The sequence below is a fragment of the Eurytemora carolleeae genome, unplaced genomic scaffold (genome assembly GCF_000591075.1).
Source record: "Eurytemora carolleeae unplaced genomic scaffold, Eaff_2.0 scaffold521, whole genome shotgun sequence".
In the NCBI taxonomy this organism is placed as follows: domain Eukaryota; kingdom Metazoa; phylum Arthropoda; class Copepoda; order Calanoida; family Temoridae; genus Eurytemora; species Eurytemora carolleeae.
In genome coordinates, this window is record NW_019396415.1 from 154606 (window position 1) to 177595 (window position 22990).

Sequence of the window (22990 nt, forward strand, 5' to 3'; positions counted from 1 at the left end):
GGATATCACATTCTAAATTTTTCAGCTCTGCATATTGCTAATCTATTTTCCAAACAGAGCAGAGCAAGCTAGGTTCCCCAGGAAAGGTTAATGCGCCCCTGAGTCTTGTGTACACAATTTTTTTTCTTTGTACTCTGTACACTTGTACGCTTGTAGACACAGCTTCTATTCGGCCTCGGGTTTTGAATTTGAATTTGATGTTTCGAGTAAGACTTAGAGAAAAAGTGGGTCTGTCCTAGTGAACGATTTTTGGAAGTTCATTGTCACATATAAACTTTTCTAAAACTATCCAATTTGCATCCTCTATTTTTTATAATTATAAAAATATCGCGAAAGCAGCTCATGGATGCATCAACAGTCGACGAGAAACGTTGATAGTTTAATGACGATCTTTAGCACCGACTTAACGATTTGAAGGCTAAATTTTGTTTTTGGAATGCGTTTTTAAGAGATGTATTTAATGATTTGGCAAAAAAGCAAACAATTTATAAGTTGCAGGAAACCGATTTTGAAATAATAAAGACTGAGTAAATTCCGTACAGTCGTACCAGAAATCTCAAACTGTGGGTAACCCATGTATTTAACCAGTAAATAGTTATCAGATATTTTATCAACAAAAATGTTTCGGCCTGGAAATTATTTTAGTCCCACGAAATTTTGTAGTTTCTAAACACATGTATAGTGTGTTTAAACATTGACCACCACCAATCTTTTCAGAAATAATTGATGGACTTTGATCTAACTTGTTGCTGAGAATTATGACCTGTGATACATCTGCACACGATGAGGGTCAATTTGGAAAGGTTAGAATATTGGTGAAGAAGAATTTTTATAATTTTATAGATCGTAATTATTATTTCATATTTATAATTAGATTTTTTCATTTCATTACCCCCCATATAAAAAAGTTGGACATGTTGCCGTAGCGCCCGGCTCCCTATAAGCACTAGGCCCCCAGACTGATCTCGTTGCAGCATTCGGACCCCCTGAACCTCCTAACCCTGAAGAATACTAAATAAATCTGAATTTTGTTACTTAAAAATTAGTTGAAATCTTGGTCATGTACTAAATCGATATGGGGGGTGGGTCTTAAAATCGTTCTGTGAGAAAGCCCCCCCCCTCCCCCCAATTCCCTTGTATAGTTTTCTACCTAATTATTCAGAAATTTCCAATTAAATCTTGACCTAGACTTCCCCTATGTTTAATTAACATATCTCATTTTAGAAATGATTCAGAGGATGTTCAAATTTTCCGACCTTTCCTAAAAAAATATGGACATTGCTGTAAGCCTTATATTAGACATATTCATCAAACTGTTCAAATTTTTCAATTTATTCAAAAAAAATTAGTTTTTCGTTATTGCAAACCAAGTGTTGTAAGATTTTGCATATTTGTAATAGAACAGTCAGAGCTTAAATGAAAAGGTTATCATGTTTTTCACAATTTCAATCAACTGCTTTTTCACTTTATAACTGGAAAAGAGCTTTTCCAAAATTCCACATTCAGTTGTAATATTAGGACAAAATAGACAGAATTAAGAGGTGATGGGGGTCGATTTGCCCCCCCACATTACAGCTAAAACTGGCTTTGAAGTACCCCAGCAGTCAAAATATCTCGCATAGCTCGGGACTCGAGTAGTGGAATTGGTACCATAATCATAGTTTATGGAAACAAGTCATTGAAATATTAGTGTCACAAACTTTTTGTGGGGTCTTAGCACTCCTTAGCCGGAGGTCGAGGCTCTCCTGGTCGGGAAGTACCTGGGGGTCGATATCCAAGTGAAAGGACGAAATTTGGTTAAGGCTAGGGAGGAGAGGATGATAACGGTGGCAAGATCCTATGCTCATACCATAATTGGGTTAACCCGGTCAGGTCTGGACAGAACCCTGATAGCAAGTTTTGGGAGTGGTGCGCCATCCCTGCAGTCCTGTACGGTACTGAGGCCATGATCATCTCAGCCACGACAGTGGGGGCCCTGGAACGAATCCAAGGCCAGGTGGCCAGGTTTATTCTCCAGCTCCCTTCATCCGCATCAGGTGTCGCTGGATATTGATGCTGGCCTTAAACCCATGGGTGAGTGTATCAAGGAGCGGATCGGCCTGTACGTGTGGACGATTGTGAACAAGCGGAGGGACCCATTATTAACTAGTGTGTTCGCCTCGGTCATGAGGTCTGGAGAGGACCCTTGGGCAAAATCAGTCCAAGACCTAGACCCGGCAGGGAGTGGTCTTTTCCTTAAGCCAAGGTCCATGGTCTGAAGGACCATACTCCAGGCGGCCATTCAGACAGTGATTGCCAAGAAGCGTGAGCACGTCTCCCTGAGATACATGCCTCTGCCAACCTTTTGGTTCAAACTTCAGCCTCATGTGACTGACTTACCGTTGTCATGGCTACTATGCAGAGTCCGTGCAGGGGATGTTGGTTTGGGTAATAGACGCCCTGACGACTTCGGCAAATCTTACAAACTGTGTCCGTTCTGTCTCCAAAATGGTTCATCTGTTGCTTCTGCCTATGTCAGAAGGGTCCCAGGCCTTCAGGCCTACGTCGATGCGTACGCTCTTGGTGGAGGTTTCCTCCAGTCCAGGGTGCTCCGGGCGTATGTAGGCGGGGATGGTGTCGATGTTGGAGCACTCAACCAGCAAGCTGCTACACTCAAGCAAGTGTTGGAGTCCTGGTTCCAGCAGGTCTCTTCTCTCTAACACTCAGGTAGACTGGCTGGCCTCATCCAAGTGGCCTGCACTGGGGTTACCATTATGGGGAGTTGCTTGATAAGCAACTGGCCTTCTGGGCTGCCAGCCACTAGGAGTGTATCACTATCACACGGGCGTTAAACATTGTGTGATAGCCCGGATGGATTCCAGGCTGCAGACTGCATATTGATGCTCTGCACCCTGAGGGCGGTCTGGGGGTTCCATGTCGGGTTCCTTTTCAGATCTTATAATTATTTCTTATTTCTTAGCAATGAAAACAAAGCAATAAATCTTGATTCATCTTCATCATTTCATTTCTTGAACTGGTTCTTGCTAGATAACCTGCCTTTCTCTCCTCATTTTGGAAGATTTAGGATATTATATCCAGCAACTGATTTCTTCTGTAAATGATCTCATGCTTTTGGCCAGTAGGATGAGACAACCCATTACTATTTTCTACCTTCTCTCCATCTAATAAACTTAGTGAAATATAAAAACATTAATATTAATTTTATGAGGAAAAAAATGTAATAATGGAATTCTTAAACGAGATGAAATAATCTTGATGTATTCTTTAACGAAGGCCGCGACGATTATATTAGGCTAAGACAAGTTATGAGCCGGCCGCGATGAGGACAGGATTGGGGATCGGGCGCTGCGGCCAAGTCATTCTTTGGCCATTTACAATTTTTTATAAGGGTGGGGGGGGTCCAAAAATCTTTTTTAGGAAATTACTAGATATTAGATCATGAACTTTTTAAAGTAAGCATTCACAAATTATCGTAATTTTTTTGTAAATGTTAGGTGTCATAATACCTAAATTACCAACTATAAAGTGCATGTCATCTTTTTGTTATGTTTCTAATCTTGTTTAATATTTTCACGCTTAGGTTTGCAAGGGTAAGGAGACTGATTTAAGCCTGGTTTTGTTGACTTCTCTCACTACTATCAAGCTAGGGGATATCTTGTGCTTTAAAATTAAAACCAAGGAACCCATCTGCTCAATGGTTGAAGAAAACATGAAGTTCACTATCAGGTACGGGTCTTTTACATAGGGTTTAAGTATATATGTTGATAAATAATTAACCACTTCAATATTGAATGGGCTCTGTTGGTTATGACTGAAATTAAAATGAGGGATTTAGCCCCCTGCACCTATTTTAGTTCTTCCTGATCCCAGTAAAAGTAATATTTCCCCCTGATAATACTATATTTTGGTTAGGTTAGGTATTAATAGATAATCCCTGGGTTTGCTCTTGTAACGGAATATTTGTAGATTCAACGGAATTATTTCATGAATTATTGTTGGAACTCTTATCAGATTCAACAAGAAAATAGAAATTCTACATTAACAGAATTTGGAACTACTGATAATCTGCAGATTAATTTGATCTTTATTTGATATCTGTAGCGTAATTGTATCCTGAAGGAATAACTGAAATATAGAGATAAAGCCCAGATTGGATATCGAGATAAAGCGATTGAGATTATGGGTATCCAACACTAGTTCCCAGCTTAGATCTATTTTTTTAAATATTTGACATTTCTGTTTAGGAAAAAGTTGGGAAAAGATCAGGTTTCCCACTCTATATTACAGTTAAGTTTAAGTGCTGACAAGCTAACCATGAAGCTGGAGATCCTCCTGGATGAGTTCACCATCTACACTGTCACTGTGCTCCTCTTCGGGAAGAATATTAGAGGAAGTCCACTAATCATTCCTGCCAAAGGGTCACGGATAAGCGTTCCCATTCCGATTAAACCCGATGTTCCTATCCTTGTTGAAGAGAAAGTAAACAGGAAACCGAGTCCAGCGGTGGAGGTTCGTCTAGACACACAAAATTCTCTTGATCTTGTTATTCCAGTTACCAAAGAAGGAGGAGAGACTGCTGTAAGTTGATTAACAGATTTTATTGATTTTACCGCTTTTAAAGTTCGCCCTTTTCTAAAATTTACGAGTTTTTCAATTTGTATACATGATTAATGCCTTATGGAACCTTTAATCTTAGTGATCTATCAAGATTGAACTTAGTTTCTGTCTTGTACTTATATTAAGCATAGAAAGAAAAAGGTAAACTGAATGATGCAGGGAATGAAACAATATAAGAAAAAGACGGAATAAATTCCGTACAGTCATCTCTAAAGTCATATTCTTTTTTGTGCAACTCTGTATTTTTGAAAACTTAAAAATTTGGTAGTTAAGATGTTAACTTAATTTAGATGTATTTATATTTGTAAAGTTCATGAGTCCAGTGAAGTCTACAGGATACATGGAAGGAATGAAGAAGAAGACGCTGAGGAGACCTCTCTCTAGGAACCAAATTAAAGCAATAACGAAAAGTATTTATTTGAACTACGTAGACTAAGTTTAACCACCTCTCAGGAGAATTGGTTCCTTCTAGTCCATGTAGTTCAACTACGTATCACTATTCAATAATTTTGGTCCTAGTATCACGAACACATCATCTGAGCAAAATATCGAGGATCTGGATAAACTCTTGAATAAGATGACCTTCGAAGATCAAACTTGTCCCACCAAGAGAGAAGAACTAAACCCTAAGATTATGGAAGAAGTCTTAGCTCAGCCCATAGTTAAGATCTGTAGAGATCCTGAAACCAAAGAGAAGATCTTCATAGTAACAGAATCTGAGTTACGTGATAAAGTATTGTTTCCAGTTTCAACTAGAGGTTCTACTCAGTACACATCTCCAGGTATTCCTAGTTTAAGGTCTGTCCTCCTCTTGAACTCCCTCCCCCTTCCTGCTGGAAAAAAAGCAACCGCTCGTGATTATGCTATTTCAGGTTAGGTAGGTTAGGTACCACCGGGGGAGGAGGGCAGATAAATCTACCAAATTTTATTAAAGTTCAATTTAAAAAATTCAATATATTCTAAACTATTTCAGTACTTCAGAGAGACATTTGGTCAAATATTGATTTATTCATAGGTATTTTACACAAGTTTATCATTTTGAGCTTATTTTTGGGAACTTGGGACATTAAAGTAGTCATTATTCAGCTATTTGAATATATGAAAACTTTTTTTTGATAATGTCTTGATTAGAGATGCAGTTGTCATTCATTGGGCTTTTGAGAGGCAACAAGCCGAGTTTGAAGGCTAGCTCTGTACTGGAGAACAATATTGTGAAAAGGTTTGTATGTTAATGTCTTGAGTTTTATTTTTAGTAAACCTACAAACAACCGGTGACAAAAAATAGTTTGAGGCAAATAAATGTTTTATAATTCAGAATTTTCGATATTTTTCTAAATGACCTCGGAACTAATGTAAAATGGACATCTCTAACTATTGTACAATTGTTTCCTGTGAAGGTGTATTGGAGTGTGTGAGCTGATGGACAACACCATTGTATGCGCTGAGACGATGGAGAAACCGTACAAGGTTCACATGTTCAACATGGAGAACAAGCTCAGGATGGAGGTTCAACCACAGGTCAGAATAATATGTTCATATGCCCTCATCAATTTTACGTTGGGAATGTCTAGTTAACCATGGTACCCTCTAAACCTCTTATCTGAGTAACAATGAGTAAAATATATCTCAAAACTGTACACTCCTTTTTTCTTATTTAAAACCTTAAAATCCCGAAAAATTCTAGGTCATAAATGTGTGTGACGTTTTTGAGATATGCTTAAGAATAAACAAAATTGCTAGTAAAAATGTTAGTTTTGATGTTTTTGAATTTAGTTTGAGTGGACATTAAATAATATGTGGCAAAAAAACTGTCGGAAAGAATCAATGATATTTAGCCTGCTTAATGATGGATAAAATATTTTCAGTTTCCGTTTCTCAAGCCCTCCGCCTGCTTGTCTTTAAGTAATGGTGGTTTTGCAATTCTCGATGATTTGAGGTAACATTTTTATTTAACCAGTGGCCGAATTTAAAGAATTTGAGCTGCGGTTCAAATCTAAGCCGCGGCTTAAATATGGTTGGTTCCACTTAAAATTGTATCAAATGTTTCAAGATTTAAGCCTGCGCTTAATTTAAACCGGGTTTTGGCAGATTTAAACCGCGGCTCAAATTCTTTAAACTCCATCTTAGGATCCATTCACCTTTAATGCGGATCCGAATCCTGGATCAATCCTCAAAAATACAAATCCCATCAGGATTTATATTTTAGCTTGTATTAATTGTCTTATATTTTACTAATGAAGTTAGTCTTTGCTGCAAACTCTGATTTTCTATTTATCTTTGCAATTCAATGCCGTAGACCTTAATAAGTTTAAACAGTTGATAATGTTTGATCAAAATAATCCAAGTTTGAAATATCATATATGGTTTACACCATCAGGTTTCAAAGATATGGGAAAATAGAAAATTTTATTTGTAGCAAAGACTTAATTCCTTTCTCTTACTCAAAACAAGAATGTATATTTTGGAAAATTATTTAAGTTTCAGTGAATATGAGACAATAGTTTTTCTGCTTTGATCCGGATTCATTTCTAATCAAATTTTAAGTAGATCCGAGTAGTCCTATTTATTTAAAATTTTATTGTTTTATGTTAATTTTTTTTTTAAACTCAGGGTGCAGGGTTTCTACATGAACGGGGAAATATCTGGGTACTTTGATTTATCTCCAGATTCGAGGTGATTTTAATTTTATATCCAACCCAGGCTTCTGGGGATGAAATAAAAAATGCATCCATAAAATAAGCTCATCTGACTTAGTCTGAGGCTCTGAGCTTGTTCGTACCTCTGAAATTGATAAAATTTCAGTTTAATTGGGTTCAACTGTTTGTCATACCTTAATATTATTAAACTCTATGTACCCTTAACAATAGAGAGAGGGCTTATCTGAACCTATCAGCTTCATCCAAAAGTTTCAAGTTTCAACTTATTGTCAGAAATCAACTCTAAGCTCCACACTTATAACACTTAAAAGCCTTTTCAAAGCTCCCCACAAATTAACACGTTAAGCGTTCTCAAAGCTCCCAACTAATTAACACTTTAAGCCTACTCAAACCTCCCCACTAATTTAAACTTAAAGTGTACTCAAAGCTCCCCACTAATTTAAACTTAAAGTGTACTCAAAGCTCCCCACTAATTTAAACTTAAAGTGTACTTAAAGCTCCCCCCAAATTAACACTTTAAACCTAGTCAAAGCTCCCCACTAATTAAAACTTTCAAGCGTACTCAAAGCTCCCCACTAATTAACACTTTAGGTGTACTCAAAGCTCCCTACAAAATTAATACTTTAAGCGTACTAAAAGCACCCAACTAATTAACATTCTAAGCGTACTCAAAGCTCCCAACTAATTAATACTTTAAAGTATAATCAAAGCTCCATCACTAATTAACACTTAACTTCCCACTAATAAACACTTCAAGTCTACTCAAAGCTCCCAACTTGTTAACACTTCAAGTGTACTCAAAGCTCCCCACTAATTAACACTTAGTTTCTCACTAATTAACACTTCAAGCGTATTCAAAGCTCTTAAATAATTAACACTTCAAGCGTACTCAAACATCCCAACTGATTAACACTTAAAGGGTACTCAAAGCTCCCAACTAATTAACAATTTTAATTGTACTCAAAGCTCCATACTAATTAACACTTTATGCGTACTCAAATCTTCCGACTGATTAACACTCAAAGTGTGCTCAAAGCTCCCCATTAGTTATCAACTGGAATAAAAAAATTAAACGTCAAGTTTATTAAATGCCAGGTATTACGGTTTGGGAGAAGATAGAGTAGGTCGGATAGTCATCATTCAAGAAACCCGAGGTAACAATTAATCATAAAATTATTCAACTTTGATCAGATTAATACATGGTATTCTTGTAAAAATTCGTTCTCATAGGATCTGTAATAGTAATTTCAAGTGACACCTTGCAAAGATGGCAATGTCAGATTCACAACAGTATCCTTAACATCTTTGTCCGTTCAAGTGAATTAGATACATTGTTGATGATTTTGAAAACTGATTATTTCCAATTGCGGATTCTCTACTAAAGTTACCTTATTTCTACTGTTCAAAAACAAATAGGAATTTTCAGAGTTTTACACTTTTAACCTTAGTATAAAGACTAGGCCTTCCGCATTATTGATCAGATAAATTTTTTAGGATCGGGAGTATCTTTGCATAGAGTGTCTTTTAAAATTACGCTTACTGTCCCTTTAATGTACTGAATTCTTAGTAATGCATCAAGCTAAGAGTTCTTCGTGCTTATTTGTGACACTAATAAGATGCGCCATTAAACATTAGAAGTTGAGAGGCGTACTATCTGTATTTTATCTTTGAAATTTATCCATTTCTAAAGAAGAGAAGAAAGGATACATGACATCTGTCTGTATTTAAACACTGAAGCTGGATTGAAGATATTATAGGTCGAGGGATATTTGAAACCTGTCTTGTCTGTGTCAACACTGGAACTGGATTAATAGAGAGAAGAATACACCTGTACCTGGCTCGACAAGTAAGTTTAAAAGGAATTCAGGGTTAATTGTTTGCAATGTTTATGTTTTTATATTCAAAAATTCACCTACTTTTTCAACTTTTAATTGTGGCTCTATTTGTGAGCATTGAGCATCTTCTCTTTATGCAATATAAAACTAAAACAAAGAAAGTTCGCGGATTTAATAATATTTTTTCGTGAATTTTCTAAATTTTACGAAGCATCAAAACTTTCGGAGACAACGTTTTTGTAATTTTGAGCATCCATAAACCTTCCCATGATGGGATTATGTGAGGCCCACAAAAAATTGACCCGATTCGTTCAGTGTTTTGACTTTTTTTTGGTTACAAACAAACAAATACCCAGACAAGCAAAGAATATATATGATAAATATTATCTCAGGCGGTTTTTAACCTCGCACCGCAATTCTTAGGTAAATTCAGGAAATCGGCTAAATGTTTATTGTTGTGACTCAACCTTTGCTTAAATGGGAAAGCTTTCCGAGAAGTAACCTTTTTTTTTTAGTTCTATAATTTTACTAAATCTTGTAGGATATTGGTAACTCGAAGTGTAGATTCCTCTCCAGTAGGAATGGCAGGTTCTACGTAACTGATTTAGGACTAAACAGGGTCTACATCATTGAGGAGATGTAAGTGTGACAACTTTGATAAAAATAAATCTTTAAAGGGAGAGACCGGCTTTAATCATCTCAACGATGAAGGTGCAGTATTGTAAAAATAAACTTTAGAAATTAATTTGATACAATTGAGAAAATTTTATGGTCTACAAAAAAGAGAGTAAAGTCAGTTGTTATATGTTACCTGTTGTTAAAAGCCAGCAGAAGAAACATTTTTTTACAATTCTTAAATAACGTTGACAAAACATGTAACAAATACTATTCTACAAGCTAGTTACATATATACAAACAAGTTTAGAAAAATAACGAACTTATATTATTCAAAATAAGATATCAAAAATGCAAAGTCTTTCAGCTATTGAAGAAATCTGCGAATACAATTATATAAACAGCAAAGGTAGTGATGATAATAAACTGATCAATTCTACGGTTCTACTATTCATCGATAATGTTTTTCTAAGAAATATGTTCCAAATTAGTCTACAAGACAATTTTTTACATGTTTTGTCTGTGTTATTAAGTCATTGTTAAAAACGTTTCTTCTGCTGACTGAAACAATTGGTTAAACATTAAGAACTACTTTACTTTCTCATTTAAAAGTAGAACATCGGAAAATTGTATTATTGGTATCAAATAAATCCTAAAGTTTCTCCATGACACTGCACTTTCAGCTCAACTTCCATGTCTAGCCGGTCTCTCCCTTTAATGCACAAGTGATTATTTTTACTTTCAATAAAAGCTTAACACTATTCCTGCTCCCTGCTGGGGTTTTTAACATTGCTGAGAAACTATGGGTTAAAGACTTTTCCTAAATCCTAGGTCTAGGAAAAAAATTGAAAACTTTATTGACTGCCCAAGGGTCCAGGCCCACTGCCTTAAATAGGCCTGTTTCACCTCCTAGATAAAATTTGCTTTATATACCACTAAAAATTTTAATATCGTTCAGCCACTTTAAGTTTACATCATTAATTTTGAACAATTTGGATATGTCTAGATCGATTAAAATACTTTTGTTTTTAGAAGTGAGCGTATGTATTGTGTGGGTAAACCAGGACCTAGAGATGATTGTTTCAATGATCCTGCAGGAACTGCTGTCGATGATTTCGGGAACTTTATTGTTGCTGACAGCAAGTAGTTTTTTTTTAAACAACATTTGTTTATTTCATTGGTTCAATAATTACAAAAAAATCAAATAATTCGTTCTGTTATGAAACCACAACCTACCTCTATTTAATAACAAACTGTTCTGTTAAGGAACCACAAGCTATCCTTCCACACGCTAGCTCTGTATACTAACAAATTGTCTGTTAAGGAACACAAGCTAGCCATGTATAATAACAAATTGTTCTGTTAAGAAACTCCAAGCTAGCCATGTATAATAACAAATTGTTCTGTTAAGGAACCACAAGCTAGCCATGTATAATAACAAATTGTTCTGTTCAGAAACCACAAGCTAGCCATGTATAATAACTAATTGTTCTGTTAAGGAACCACAAGCTAGCTTTGTATCCTAACAAATTGTTTTGTGAAGAACCACAAGCTAGCTCTTAAGAATAACAAACTGTTTTGTTAAGGAACCACACGCTAGCTCTGTATACTAACAAATTGTTCTGTTAAGAAACCTGCACAAGCTAGCCATGTATAATAACGAATTGTTCTATTAAGAAACCATAAGCTAGCCATGTATAATAACAAATTGTACTGTTAAGAAAGCACAAGCTAGCCATGTATAATAACAAATTGTTCTGTTCATAAACCACATGCTAGCCATGTATAATAACTAATTGTTCTGTTAGGGAACCACACGCTAGCTTTGTATTCTAACAAATTGTTTTGTGAAGAACCACAAGCTAGCCATGTATAATAACAAATTGTTCTGTTAAGGAACCACAAGCTAGCCATGTATAATAACAAATTGTTCTGTTAAGAAACTACAAGCTATCCATGTATAATATCGAATTGTTCTGTTAAGAAACTACATTAAGCTAACCTGCATATTAACAGATTGTTCTGTTAAGAAACCACAAGCTAGCTCTGGAAAATAACAAATTGTTAGGTTAAGAAACCACCAGCTAGCTCTGTATACTAACAAATTGTTCCTTTAAGGAACTTTAAAGTTAGCCCTGTATAATAATAAACTGTTCTGTTAAGGAACCACAAGCTAGCTCTGTATACTAATGAGCTGAAGTTTGTTTGTAAGCTGGAACTCTCTCCTCCAACTAAGCGTCCTAGTGGTATCTGTTTATCCAGGTACATGTAACTTAATCGGAAAACCGAGAGCTGAGCGCATCTCTGTTTATTGTAATAATTTTACTCTCTGATGTATACTTCATTACTTCCCCGTCAACCATTTTTTCTTCGTACATGCATTTTTTTTTCATTGGTGCATGATTTTTATACAAAAAATCTTGTAATGTTTGAGGTCAAAGCTTGTCCAGGCTTCAGCTTTATTATGTCACTTTTAATTTCATATCTGGTATTTTGTAAATGTAAGCTGAAAATAATCGTTTTTTCAGTGATGGACGTGCGCTGTTGGTGCTTAATCTTTGGGGTTCAGTAACACTGGCCAGATATCAGCTCAGATAGAAACAGTCTTGATTATGTTTCAGTTTGCTGTACGGTGTATTGAAGCTACTTAGCTAGTCAACAACGTGATGGCACTATATGTCCAAATTACTTGGATATGTAATTGTAAAACTGACAATAAGATGTGTTTTTTTGTTTGCATTTTAAACTAGATGCTATAATTGTAGATCGTGTTTCGGAATATTTGTTATCTCGGAAATATTCAAAACATATTTTCTTGGATTGCAGAATTTTGTATCTAAATTAGTAAATTAGTCTCTGTTGAGTCCATTTTTAGAGATGTGCACAATATTTGCTTATCGTGCTGTAATGTACAAAATTCTCGTCATGTACGCAGAAATAAGTTGAAAAATGTTTTTTTTCAGAAACTGTAACTGAAAACAAATCCTCAAAATTATATTGACGAAATGTGCGAAGACGACATTGTCTTCCAAACCAAACATTGTACAGCCGTTCCAGAGTTTTCCAGGACAGGAATTAAAGCTGCGTAAATATACTCTTGCATAACTGCAGTTTCTAGTAGAATTTCATCATATTCTCTCAGAAACCATAAGCCCAGTTGAGAATTAGATACGAACCAAAGAAGTTATTAAAATGCTTGCTGCAAGATTGTGCGGTGCTATGAGGTAAATATTTTGATAATTTAAAACCTCAACTTTTATCAAATGTCCCTTCGTTTATTTAGATGTATTTCATTGTAATTTTTAATCGTGATTTACCATTTTCCCCCACATTGTGATTTTAGAGAATTCGTGTTATTAGATAAAGGGTTTTAGGTAATTTCCTAGTATACGATTTTTGGACCCCCCCCCCCCTCCTATCAATTTTGTACATGGGTCTGACAGGAAGTGTCTTAACTTAACCAAACCCGTGGCCGCAGCGCTCGGCCCCCTAGCCCATCCTAGCCGCAGCGCTCGGCCCAGAAAGTGTGGCCGCAGCGCTCGGCCCCCTAGCCCATCCTAGCCGCAGCGCTCGGCCCAGAAAGTGTGGCCGCAGCGCTCGGCCTTTCCTTAACCTAACCTAACCCTAAATAACAAAAAAATAAATAATAATAAATTTGCTGAAAAATAAATGGTCATGTTCAAAATTGATAGGAGGGGGGGGGGGGGGCCAAAAATCGTATACTAGGACAGACCCGGGTTACATACAAGATTCGTTGGTCAATTTCTCAACGCTAAGGTTTTGAACTCAGGATTTAAAATCACGGCAAGCTTATATACAGAGCGTCCCATATCATATAGGATTATCCCCTAGATTTGACGCTGAAACACGCACATAATACTCGAAAAAGCGAATGTTTTCTGCATGCAAATTGTCATAATAGGCTTATAAACTATTTAAAAACGATTATTTCTTCATAAATTTACTGATAGTTCCAAATATCGTAATGTAGAGCCATAATCGATCCGAAATGATTTGGGACACCCTTTACGAAAAATATTTTAGAATGCAATTCTGTTGTTTGGAAGTTGTATGCCCTAATTTCACCTCTAAATATCGAAACCTTATTCTAAATAATCGTTAAATAATGATATCCTACATTAGGAACAGTGGCGGCCTGCTCAGGCAGGGAATTGGGGCGGGCCAGCTCCGTGTCTACAGCCAGGATGCCAGGGGGGCGTTCTCCCGTCAAGCCGCTAGAAGAAAAACTCTTAAAGAGACTGCAACAGCTCCTGCATCTGGTTCTGCTATATCCGCAGGTAATTGATGTTAAAACTTATTCCTAATCCTTAAATTTATTTTCTTCCCTTATTATCATAAATTAATGAAATCATCAAAGATATATCATATAATTTTAGATTTATAACAAACAAAAATGGAAGTTGAATTTTGGGATTTTGTTTTATCTGTACTTGAAGAGTCATGGTGCAACTATAAAGTTTCCTATACCCCTGCGCCCAACCTGCGGAATATGTGCTTTTCCTGATTAATTTATTCCGCAGATTCCGCTAATGTTAATTTTCTCTGTTCTTTTTGATCAATACTAGAATATTTTCAAATTTATCTTATATCAGTAAACAATACCAAGTGCAGTGGTAGGGGTTGAGAGCATAGAAACACATTATTTTATATTAGTGTTTTAATTAAATGTATTTTTAGGACAGGGTGCTCTAGCTGGAGCTGCAGTCCTTGGTCTTGGAGGACTGGCCTTCTACGGTCTGGGGTTCAGTGGTGAGCTAGGAGCAGTAGACAAACAAGTTCTCTGGCCGACATATGTGAAGGAAAGAATTAGGGATACATACATGTATTTCGGCAGCAGTATACTCGTAACTGCTGGTACAGCTGCAGCAGTATTCAGGTAGCAAAGAAATAATTAAGTTTAACTACAGTGAAATAAATATAAAAAATAAAATTGTTTGTGGGTAACCCTGTAAAAACTAAAATAAATATTCAATATATAAAACAATTATAAAATGATTGTAAAACAATGTTTTCCCTAGGTCCCCTGCAGCCATGAATATCGTCGGAAGACAAGGTTGGCTTGCGCTGGGAGTATCCATTGCTGCTATGATTGGTAGTGGAATGCTGGCCAGATCCATCCCATATCAAGGAGCTCCCAGTGCTAAGCAGGCAGCCTGGCTCCTACACTGTGCAGTTATCGGAGCTGTAATTGCGCCAATCTGTTTTCTAGGTTGGTTTTTTATCCAGTGCCTTGGATCCACATAATTTTGATGCAGATCCGGATCCTGGATCCGAACTGGAAAAAAATTGATCCGGATCCAGGTTATATCTAAAAAATTTACTAAATTTACTAAATTTTTTAACAAAGCTGAATTTTCAAATCTTTTGTCTTGTTTTTTTCTCTTGTTTTTATGCTATAACTTGATGAACCATTCAGAAGTCAGGAAATATTTTTAACCTTTCTTTTTTCAATGGTTCAGATTTGGGTTTTGAGAGTAAATTTTTTTTGCAGTTTTTGGTTGATATTTTGCCCCTTGGATCAGGTTCGTGGATCCGCATATTTTTGCGGTTCCGGATCCAGGAAGTCAAAATCTTGCGGATCCACCGGATCCTAATCACTGTTTTATACAAGAAAATAATGAAGGGATCACTGAATAAATTTGAGACCAAACGAAAAGGAAAATATGACAACCAGAGATGGAATTTAAAGAATTTGAGCGGCGGTTTAAATTTATGCCGCGGCTTAAATATGGATGGTTCCACTTAAAATTGTTTCAAATGCTTCAAGATTTAAGCCGGCGTTTAATTTAAACCGGGGTTTGGCAGATTTAAACCGCGGCTCAAATTCTTTAAATTCCATCTCTGGAGTAAAATACGGTAACGAGAGTATTATTTAATGAAAAGTGTAACGATTGGAAAACACTGATAACTGAGCGTGCCAATTCAGACTCCAGTCGGGTTCGTAGAAAGTTTTATTTCAATATTCAGACCCTTGCTGATGCGGAAAGAAAGGCATTTTTCATTCTTGTTACGACCAATTTTAGCATGATAATAATTCTGCTGATTTGAGAATTAATTTTTTAATTACTCAAACTATTATAATTAGGGATAAATATTTCCTCTACTAAATAAGGACTCCCAATTTTCCATAGATTTTTAATATTTTCTAAATATATATTTGTAGGAGGCCCTATCCTGACCCGTGCTGCGTGGTATACTGCTGGTATGGTTGGAGGATTATCTACTGTAGCAGTGTGTGCTCCTAGTGATAAGTTCCTAACCTGGGGTGGACCTCTAGCTATGGGTCTGGGAATAGTGTTCTGTGCTAGTCTAGGAACAATGTTCCTTCCACCAACCACTGCTTTAGGATCAGGTAATTAAGGTTTTTATTCTTACACTATAAAAATCGTGTCATTCTCTTCCTCATATAAATTAAGGCATAATTGTGACTCTGCCTTAGTATTTATGCCTGAATGAAGCAAATCCAACCGTTCATTAACGTACGTCTTCTGAAACTCAAGAAAAAAAACAATTGTTTTTATTGGACAAAAATGATGACTACTTATGTTCGATACCCTTAAAATTTCTTTTATTCTCATTCTGGGTTTTAATATGTTTTTTGGTGAAATTTTATTTTTGCAGAAAAGGAATGTTTAAAAATATGGGAGTTGAAAAATAAGCATTACAATATAAGAGGAAAATATAAAAAATCTTCTTAATTTTTTTTTATCTTAAAAATATATACCCGTGATATACACAGAAATATTTCAGGTTTATACAGTGTTGCAATCTATGGAGGATTAATCCTGTTCGGAGCTTTTCTTCTCTACGATACACAGAAGATCATAAACAAGGCGGAGAGACACCCTGTCGGATATGGAGCACCTCCGTTTGATCCTGTCAACGCTAGTATTGGAATCTACATGGATACCATCAATATTTTCATCAGAATTGCTCAAATTTTGGGAATGGGTGGAAACAGGAGGAAGTGAAAGTACTCGAGGTAAATTAAAAATTAAGTTGTACTTAAGATCCACCGATTCTGCATTCTCTTTTGGATCTGTATCATAATTTAAATAATAGAAGGGAAAAGGTCAATTAAAGATTTTAACCCCACAAAAATATTTACTTTTCCTCTGTTTAAATGAGACCCCCTTAATAGTTTTCATTCCGTGCAAACGTTTCTTGCATATCGCCGGGGTATTAGTTCGAAAACACTTAACCAAATGAATATGTGAACACCTTGCAATTTGCATCCATGATCTTATGAAAATGATAATTGTTTTTATTATGAAACATATATCCAATTACAATTATGAATTTTGAAAATAGTTTTATAGCGGTATTTATGTTTCTTGTCGCGGATAACAAAACATGCTCATAGTTTTTACTTTTGGTCTCAACACAATTTTAAATGGAGAAGGCGTTATTTCTAAAGAAAAAAAATATATATTACGCCTAAGATCAGACGTTAAGATCTCCAAAACACTGTTTGGGTCGTGGGTCGGACAAATAAATGTGAAAACGAATAATTAAATATAAATTAAAATCAAGTCTAACAAATGTTCTGGTCTGGATCCACCGTTCACGGTTCAGTATCCCATTCTAAAAAAGAAACTGAACCATAGAGTGGAGTTAGGACTGATTTTAGAATACATGTTATTGTTTACCAATCAACGTCATAGCCAAAGAAATTCTTGTATTTTTAGATTTTCACCATCGAGAGCTGGAAACGGAGAAGTTGGGAGGAAGCAAATTCATTCTTTAAACATTTCATATATTATAAATTCACGTTTATTTAGTTTCCGTTTAATATTATTTAGCTCACAGTTTTACCTAAAATAAATATTAAATGTGCTTTTAGGGAACAATGTTTTGTGTCAAATAAAAAAGTTTAATAAGTATTTAAAAAACATGCTACTTTTTTTAGAAAAAAATGAGCTTAGTTACACCACGTTTTTGTGAAAGTATTCGTAATTAATTATATTATGTTCTTGATTGCAAATCAAAGAAGGTAAATATTATTGGTACAGTAACTGTTGGGTTCACGGCCCTGGATAATTGAGATTTAAAGAAATACCAAAATATCTACGCGACAGTTTTGTTCCAATTTATTCTGCACTAAGCATACAGGGGTTGTCAGCAAATTCTTAGTGATGCAATTAGAATAAAATATTTTACCAAGAATTTGCACGCATAGTATTTTTTTAAAATTTAGACATCATTAAAAACTAAAGAGCAATATGTCACATTGATGCTATGAAAATTGGCCGAGAGGAAACCGAACTAATTTTTGTACAAAAAAAATCACCTCTCCTGTATTCTTGTTCTTAATCGTTTAGGTTCGCTGTTTAAAACTCGTAAAAAACTTCCTAGAGTTCATTACTTTACTTATGTTCGATTTTTGTCCAGATTTCTTTTCAGGGTCAAAATTTTTAATAGTGTAAGTAACGCAAATATTTTTTAAATCGTTTAATTGAAACTTTTGACTGTCTTACTCAAGCTAATCCAATATACCCTACTTTGAGATCTGATAAGCAATAAGTTGGAATACCCATGGGTTCCCTGCCTCTAGGGTTGATGATTGGTACCGTTCTTTTTAAATTCATCACCAAGTTTATAACAATATAAAATTATTTAATACGGAAAGAAAAAGGAAAGAAATTCTGAATTTAAATTATTTGTGAGAACATAAGTGGTGCTGTTTAGAGTACTCACGTGAACAAATAGAAGGAGTTGTATAGAGCACTCCAAGGAACGCATGGAAGAGTTGTGTAAATCACTACAGGAACATAAAGGAGTTGTTTAAGGTACTCTAAGAAATATTAAGGAGGAGTAGTGTAGAGTAGTCCTCCAGGAAACATTTAGGAGGAGTTGTGTTGAGTACTCTAGGAACTTGGAGTTTTTAAGGTACTCCAGGAACAAGAAGAAGTTGTATAGAGTACTCCAGATAACATAAAGGAGGAGTTGTGTTGTATACTCCAGGGAACATTTAGGAAGAGTTGTGCAGAATACTCCAGGGAAAATAAAGGAGGATTTGTGTAGAGTATTCCAGGGAAAAAAGGAGGAGTTGTGTTGAGTACTCGGAGAACATAAGAGGAGTTGTGTTGTATTTGGAGAACATAGGAGGAGTTGTGTAGATTACTCCAGGGAAAAAAGAAGGAGTTGTGTAGAGTACTCCAGGGAAAAAAGAAGGAGTTGTGTAGAGTACTCCAGGGAAAAAAGAAGGAGTTGTGTAGAGTACTCTAGGGAAAAAACAGGAGGAGGTGTGTAGAGTACTCCAGGGAAAAAAGAAGGAGTTGTGTAGAGTACTCCAGGGAAAAAAAGAAGGAGTTGTGTAGAGTACTCCAGGGAAAAAAGAAGGAGGTGTGTAGAGTACTCCAGGGAAAAAAGAAGGAGTTGTGTAGAGTACTCCAGGGAAAAAAGAAGGAGTTGTGTAGAGTACTCCAGGGAAAAAACAGGAGGAGGTGTGTAGAGTACTCCAGGGAAAAAAACAGGAGGAGGTGTGTAGAATACTCCTGGAAACATATGGAGGAGTTGTTGAGAATATACGAGGAAATGTAAGGATGAGAATTATTTAAAGTTAAATGAAAGGTCCAAAAATTGTCCTAGTTAAGGGTATATAATAATAGATAATAGATAATGTGTTATAAATGTTGTAAGTTTATGTATAGATATATTACAACTCGTAATAACAGAATATTGATGGAGTCGGCGCTCTAGCTTTCTCAATTCCTCCAGCTCCAGCTGATTCTAGTGCAATCCGTACTCACATATTCAGTTTCGTCATTTCATTATCGCCTGACTAACTTCCATCAAAACTGTAATTTCGATTGTTATATAATTGAATTTGACTTATTTTTTAACCTTTGTGCTTTTCAGATGATAATGTTAGTTTGTTAAACGTGACTTGTGTATACTGTATAGTGATGTAATGTTTTAAAATGAAAAATTACATATATCTTTACATATAAAAATGCACGGACATGTTTTAACCAGAAAAAAACCTGGAGAAAGTTTTCTGTAAATATACAGAAAAGCTGTGAAGAATTACTGTCAAAGTTTCCTTAAACATGAGATGATATGTTTCACGTGTTTATCGTATATTAGATTTGTATATGATTAGTAAACGAAAAACTATTCAGAATATGAATAACTTTATAATATTCACCAAACTATTAACAAATTAACCTGACTATTCATTATTTAAAAGTTATCTACTATTTAAAACAAACTTATTATTATTTTAAACCAACGAATCATTATTGGATTTTTGCATTATTTGATCCTAACTTTTCATTATTTAAACCTAACTTTTCATTATTTGAACGGAAGGAAACAAATTCTGTACCTTCTCAACCAACCTTTATCTTATCAATTTTGTAAAAGATATTGTCGATTTTTTAGGTTAAAAGTTTTAATTCTGATAATTCTTATATGCTTTCCTGCAGAAGAAATGCGTAAGTCACTTCAGGAGGGAAACCACAATGGAAATTTATAATTTTTAAAGTTAAAAACATTTGTACTTGATCAGACAAAGTGTTTAAGGGTACCGTTGTGAATCAGGCATTGTCATCTTTGCTTGAAAGGTCACTTAAAGAACACTTGCTGTACTCTTTGAGGCTGGTGACACAATCACAAACATAATACAATCACTGTGCGTTTGAGTAAAATAAATAAATAAATGATCAATTTTCAATTGTGCAGTCCACATAGCACCGTTGCCCGTTCTAATATGCATATACTAACTCGAAAATTTGTTGCCTTTGGACCATTCTGAACAAAGCATATGTTTTATTTGATTGAACTAATTTGATTTGAGTTGAATCAAGAGAGAAGATAATAAATTTAGCTAATATGAAGTTGGTTCCGTCCAATCAAATTTTACCTCCTAAATTTGTAATGCGTTGGTTGTCTCATAGTGAGGCATGTTTAGGTTCACGCTAAAATGCGGGTCCACATCTCGTATATCTCTACACTCACTTCACACCAGTATTTAGACAACCTATTCGTTCCGTGTTGTATTTATTTTGTAAGCAGTTGAGTCTGGGTGCTCGAGGCATAAACACCAACAAACAGTTATTTTTCACAAATACATATCATTCATTGTTATATCTTTTTTTAAACTTGTAATTTTTATTGATTGTTATTATATACTCTTGGTTTGTTATTAAAAATAACGCTTCGTTAAACGCTATCCTCCCCTTTAGCTTAAAAAATGTTATGGCTGAAGTACAGTTCACTTAAAAGTCAAATTTTGTGTATTAAACGAGAACAGTTCCCACAAATTATTTTCGGAGCGAGAAAAAGGGCCTTTACTAATAGACTTTTGCAAAATTAAAGTACAAATATTCACAAGAAGTTATATGTTTACTTTTAAAATTATTTTTTGTTGAGAGGTGTGAAAAAGTTAATTTCTATGTTGTTAAATTTTTTTCTTCATATTTTAAAACAATTTTATTTTATTTATGATTTTTTAAGCGTCCAGGATTTTAATTTTGTGCGTAAATTTTGTATTCAATAATTTTCTCTATCTTCCAAAATGTTTATTGAATTTTAATACTTTTTATTTTAAAGCTATTCAGCTGCATAAAAAAATTATTGATTTTTAAAGAGAAATTAAGAATCTCTAAAACTCCGTGAAGAACGTGAAAATAAACGTGAGCAAACATTGTTTATCTTCAATGCACAATTATACTTGTCAAGATTAATATTTTAGGAATTAAAAAATTGTTAATTATTAATCATTAACAAAAATATTCTAGAATTTTAACATTCCTCTACGAGTAAAACATTGATTTTTAACTGTAGAAATGGAATAAATAAATTCGATGGGAAATTATAAAAATTGGTTCTGAATAATTATTATCATTATAATTTATTTCTCGCATAAAGCCCGGGACTGGGTAGGGGCCCTTGAAAGGTTCTTAGGGGGGGGGGCAGAATTAGAAACCAAATGTCACCTTATTTTCTGGAAGCCAGGGGGAGGGAGTTGGTGAGCAATTTTAGCTATAGCGATCTGCCTGAAAAAAAATGTTTACCCTCTAAAGAATAATTTTTTCTGAAATTTGAGCAATAAAATCCCTTAAAATACCAAAGTAAAAAAGGCCTTCTCGAAAAAATATCCCCTGAAGAATTGAATTTGTGTAATCTAGAATGCATCCCTTTTTTCCATCAATGTTTACTAAGGTTGCATCGTACTGTTTTTTGTTAATTTATGCATTTAGATGTAAAATTATTTCTTCTTTATTCTATTTTATAATAACAAAACTTTTGTTCATCTTTAAAGGACTGCATCAACGTACTTTCATGTAACAAGTCACAGAATCGATTCACAATAGCACCTTCAAACTTTTGCTAATCTAAAATTAATGAGATATCATTGTTTTTCTACATAACTGATTGTGCAGCATAGAACAGGAATGAAATTGACGGGGTTTATTTCTTTTCACGATCATAAATTGAAGGACCGGGGGCCCCTAACCAGTAAAAAAGGGGTGGGGGGTAAGGTGGGAGAGGTTTCTTTATATAGCAGTAGTAAGGAGGCCCCAAGTGATGATTACGGTAACATGACAGTCTAGAGTTTTTTTTTCGTTTATCTTTCGTGAACGACTCATTTCGTTTGTTTTTTTCAATTGTTCAAAAAAATCGATTATGGGATGTTCTCAAAATTATCGTTCATTTCCCATCTATTTTGTTCGTTTACTGACTGAACGATCCAATACAGACAGTAAAACTTATCGTTCAGTCAGGACACGTCACACTTCAGTATTTTTCTCGTAATATTGATATGTTTGCAATCATAACTCTTAATTAAAGAGCTATTGAGAAGAACAAAAATTTAGGGAATTTGTAATGTGTAACTGAATAAATATGTTTTTCTCATTCTTGTGCGTAAAGAAGAGCTACAGGTAACAAAGATGTAGAATAAATTTGACCCTACCCTTCTGTCTAGTTCGCAGTGATGAAAGATAGACTTCTCCTGGCCACTTTCAAACTAAGACACCGAAAATTTTAAATTTTCAAGAAAATTAAAAATAAAAAGATGTTCTTATTTAATTTTTGTGAACCCCCTGTTATATAATACAAAACACCCTGTTCAGATTAATGTAAAACTATTAAGTTCTGTTGGATTAGTCCTATTAATTTAATTAAAGTGTTGCTTGCTGTGTTCAGAGTTAAATTAAACAATTTAGTTCTATTTCTAACCAAATTGAAACAGATGGAAATTAAAATAAATCTAAATTTGTTAAAATTTACAATTTT

The 22990-nt window shown here is 34.9% G+C and overlaps 2 protein-coding genes across 7 annotated transcripts; both read left to right on the forward strand.

Annotated features, from left to right (window-relative positions):
- Positions 1-691: 691 nt before the first annotated feature.
- On the forward strand, positions 692-12690 carry LOC111702881 (uncharacterized). Of its 6 annotated transcripts, none has more exons than XM_023474670.1 (15): positions 692-803; positions 3581-3726; positions 4245-4578; positions 4928-5001; positions 5137-5399; positions 5749-5836; positions 6015-6135; positions 6483-6553; positions 7228-7290; positions 8370-8428; positions 9023-9120; positions 9651-9748; positions 10757-10867; positions 11888-11986; positions 12253-12690. In XM_023474670.1, the coding sequence occupies exons 1-15, from the start codon at positions 759-761 to the stop codon at positions 12320-12322; spliced, it is 1740 nt and encodes a 579-aa protein (XP_023330438.1). In that variant the 5' UTR covers positions 692-758; the 3' UTR covers positions 12323-12690. The 6 variants fall into 6 exon arrangements, with proteins under 6 accessions (XP_023330438.1, XP_023330444.1, XP_023330443.1 ...); XM_023474671.1 differs by having other exon boundaries at positions 693-803; positions 9032-9120; XM_023474672.1 differs by lacking the exon at positions 692-803 and adding an exon at positions 1257-1283.
- A 29-nt stretch (positions 12691-12719) lies between these two features.
- On the forward strand, positions 12720-17628 carry LOC111702883 (growth hormone-inducible transmembrane protein). The gene is made up of 7 exons (XM_023474678.1): positions 12720-12948; positions 13868-14022; positions 14423-14621; positions 14764-14954; positions 15909-16097; positions 16496-16727; positions 17434-17628. The coding sequence occupies exons 1-6, from the start codon at positions 12917-12919 to the stop codon at positions 16714-16716; spliced, it is 987 nt and encodes a 328-aa protein (XP_023330446.1). The 5' UTR covers positions 12720-12916; the 3' UTR covers positions 16717-16727; positions 17434-17628.
- Positions 17629-22990: the final 5362 nt, after the last annotated feature.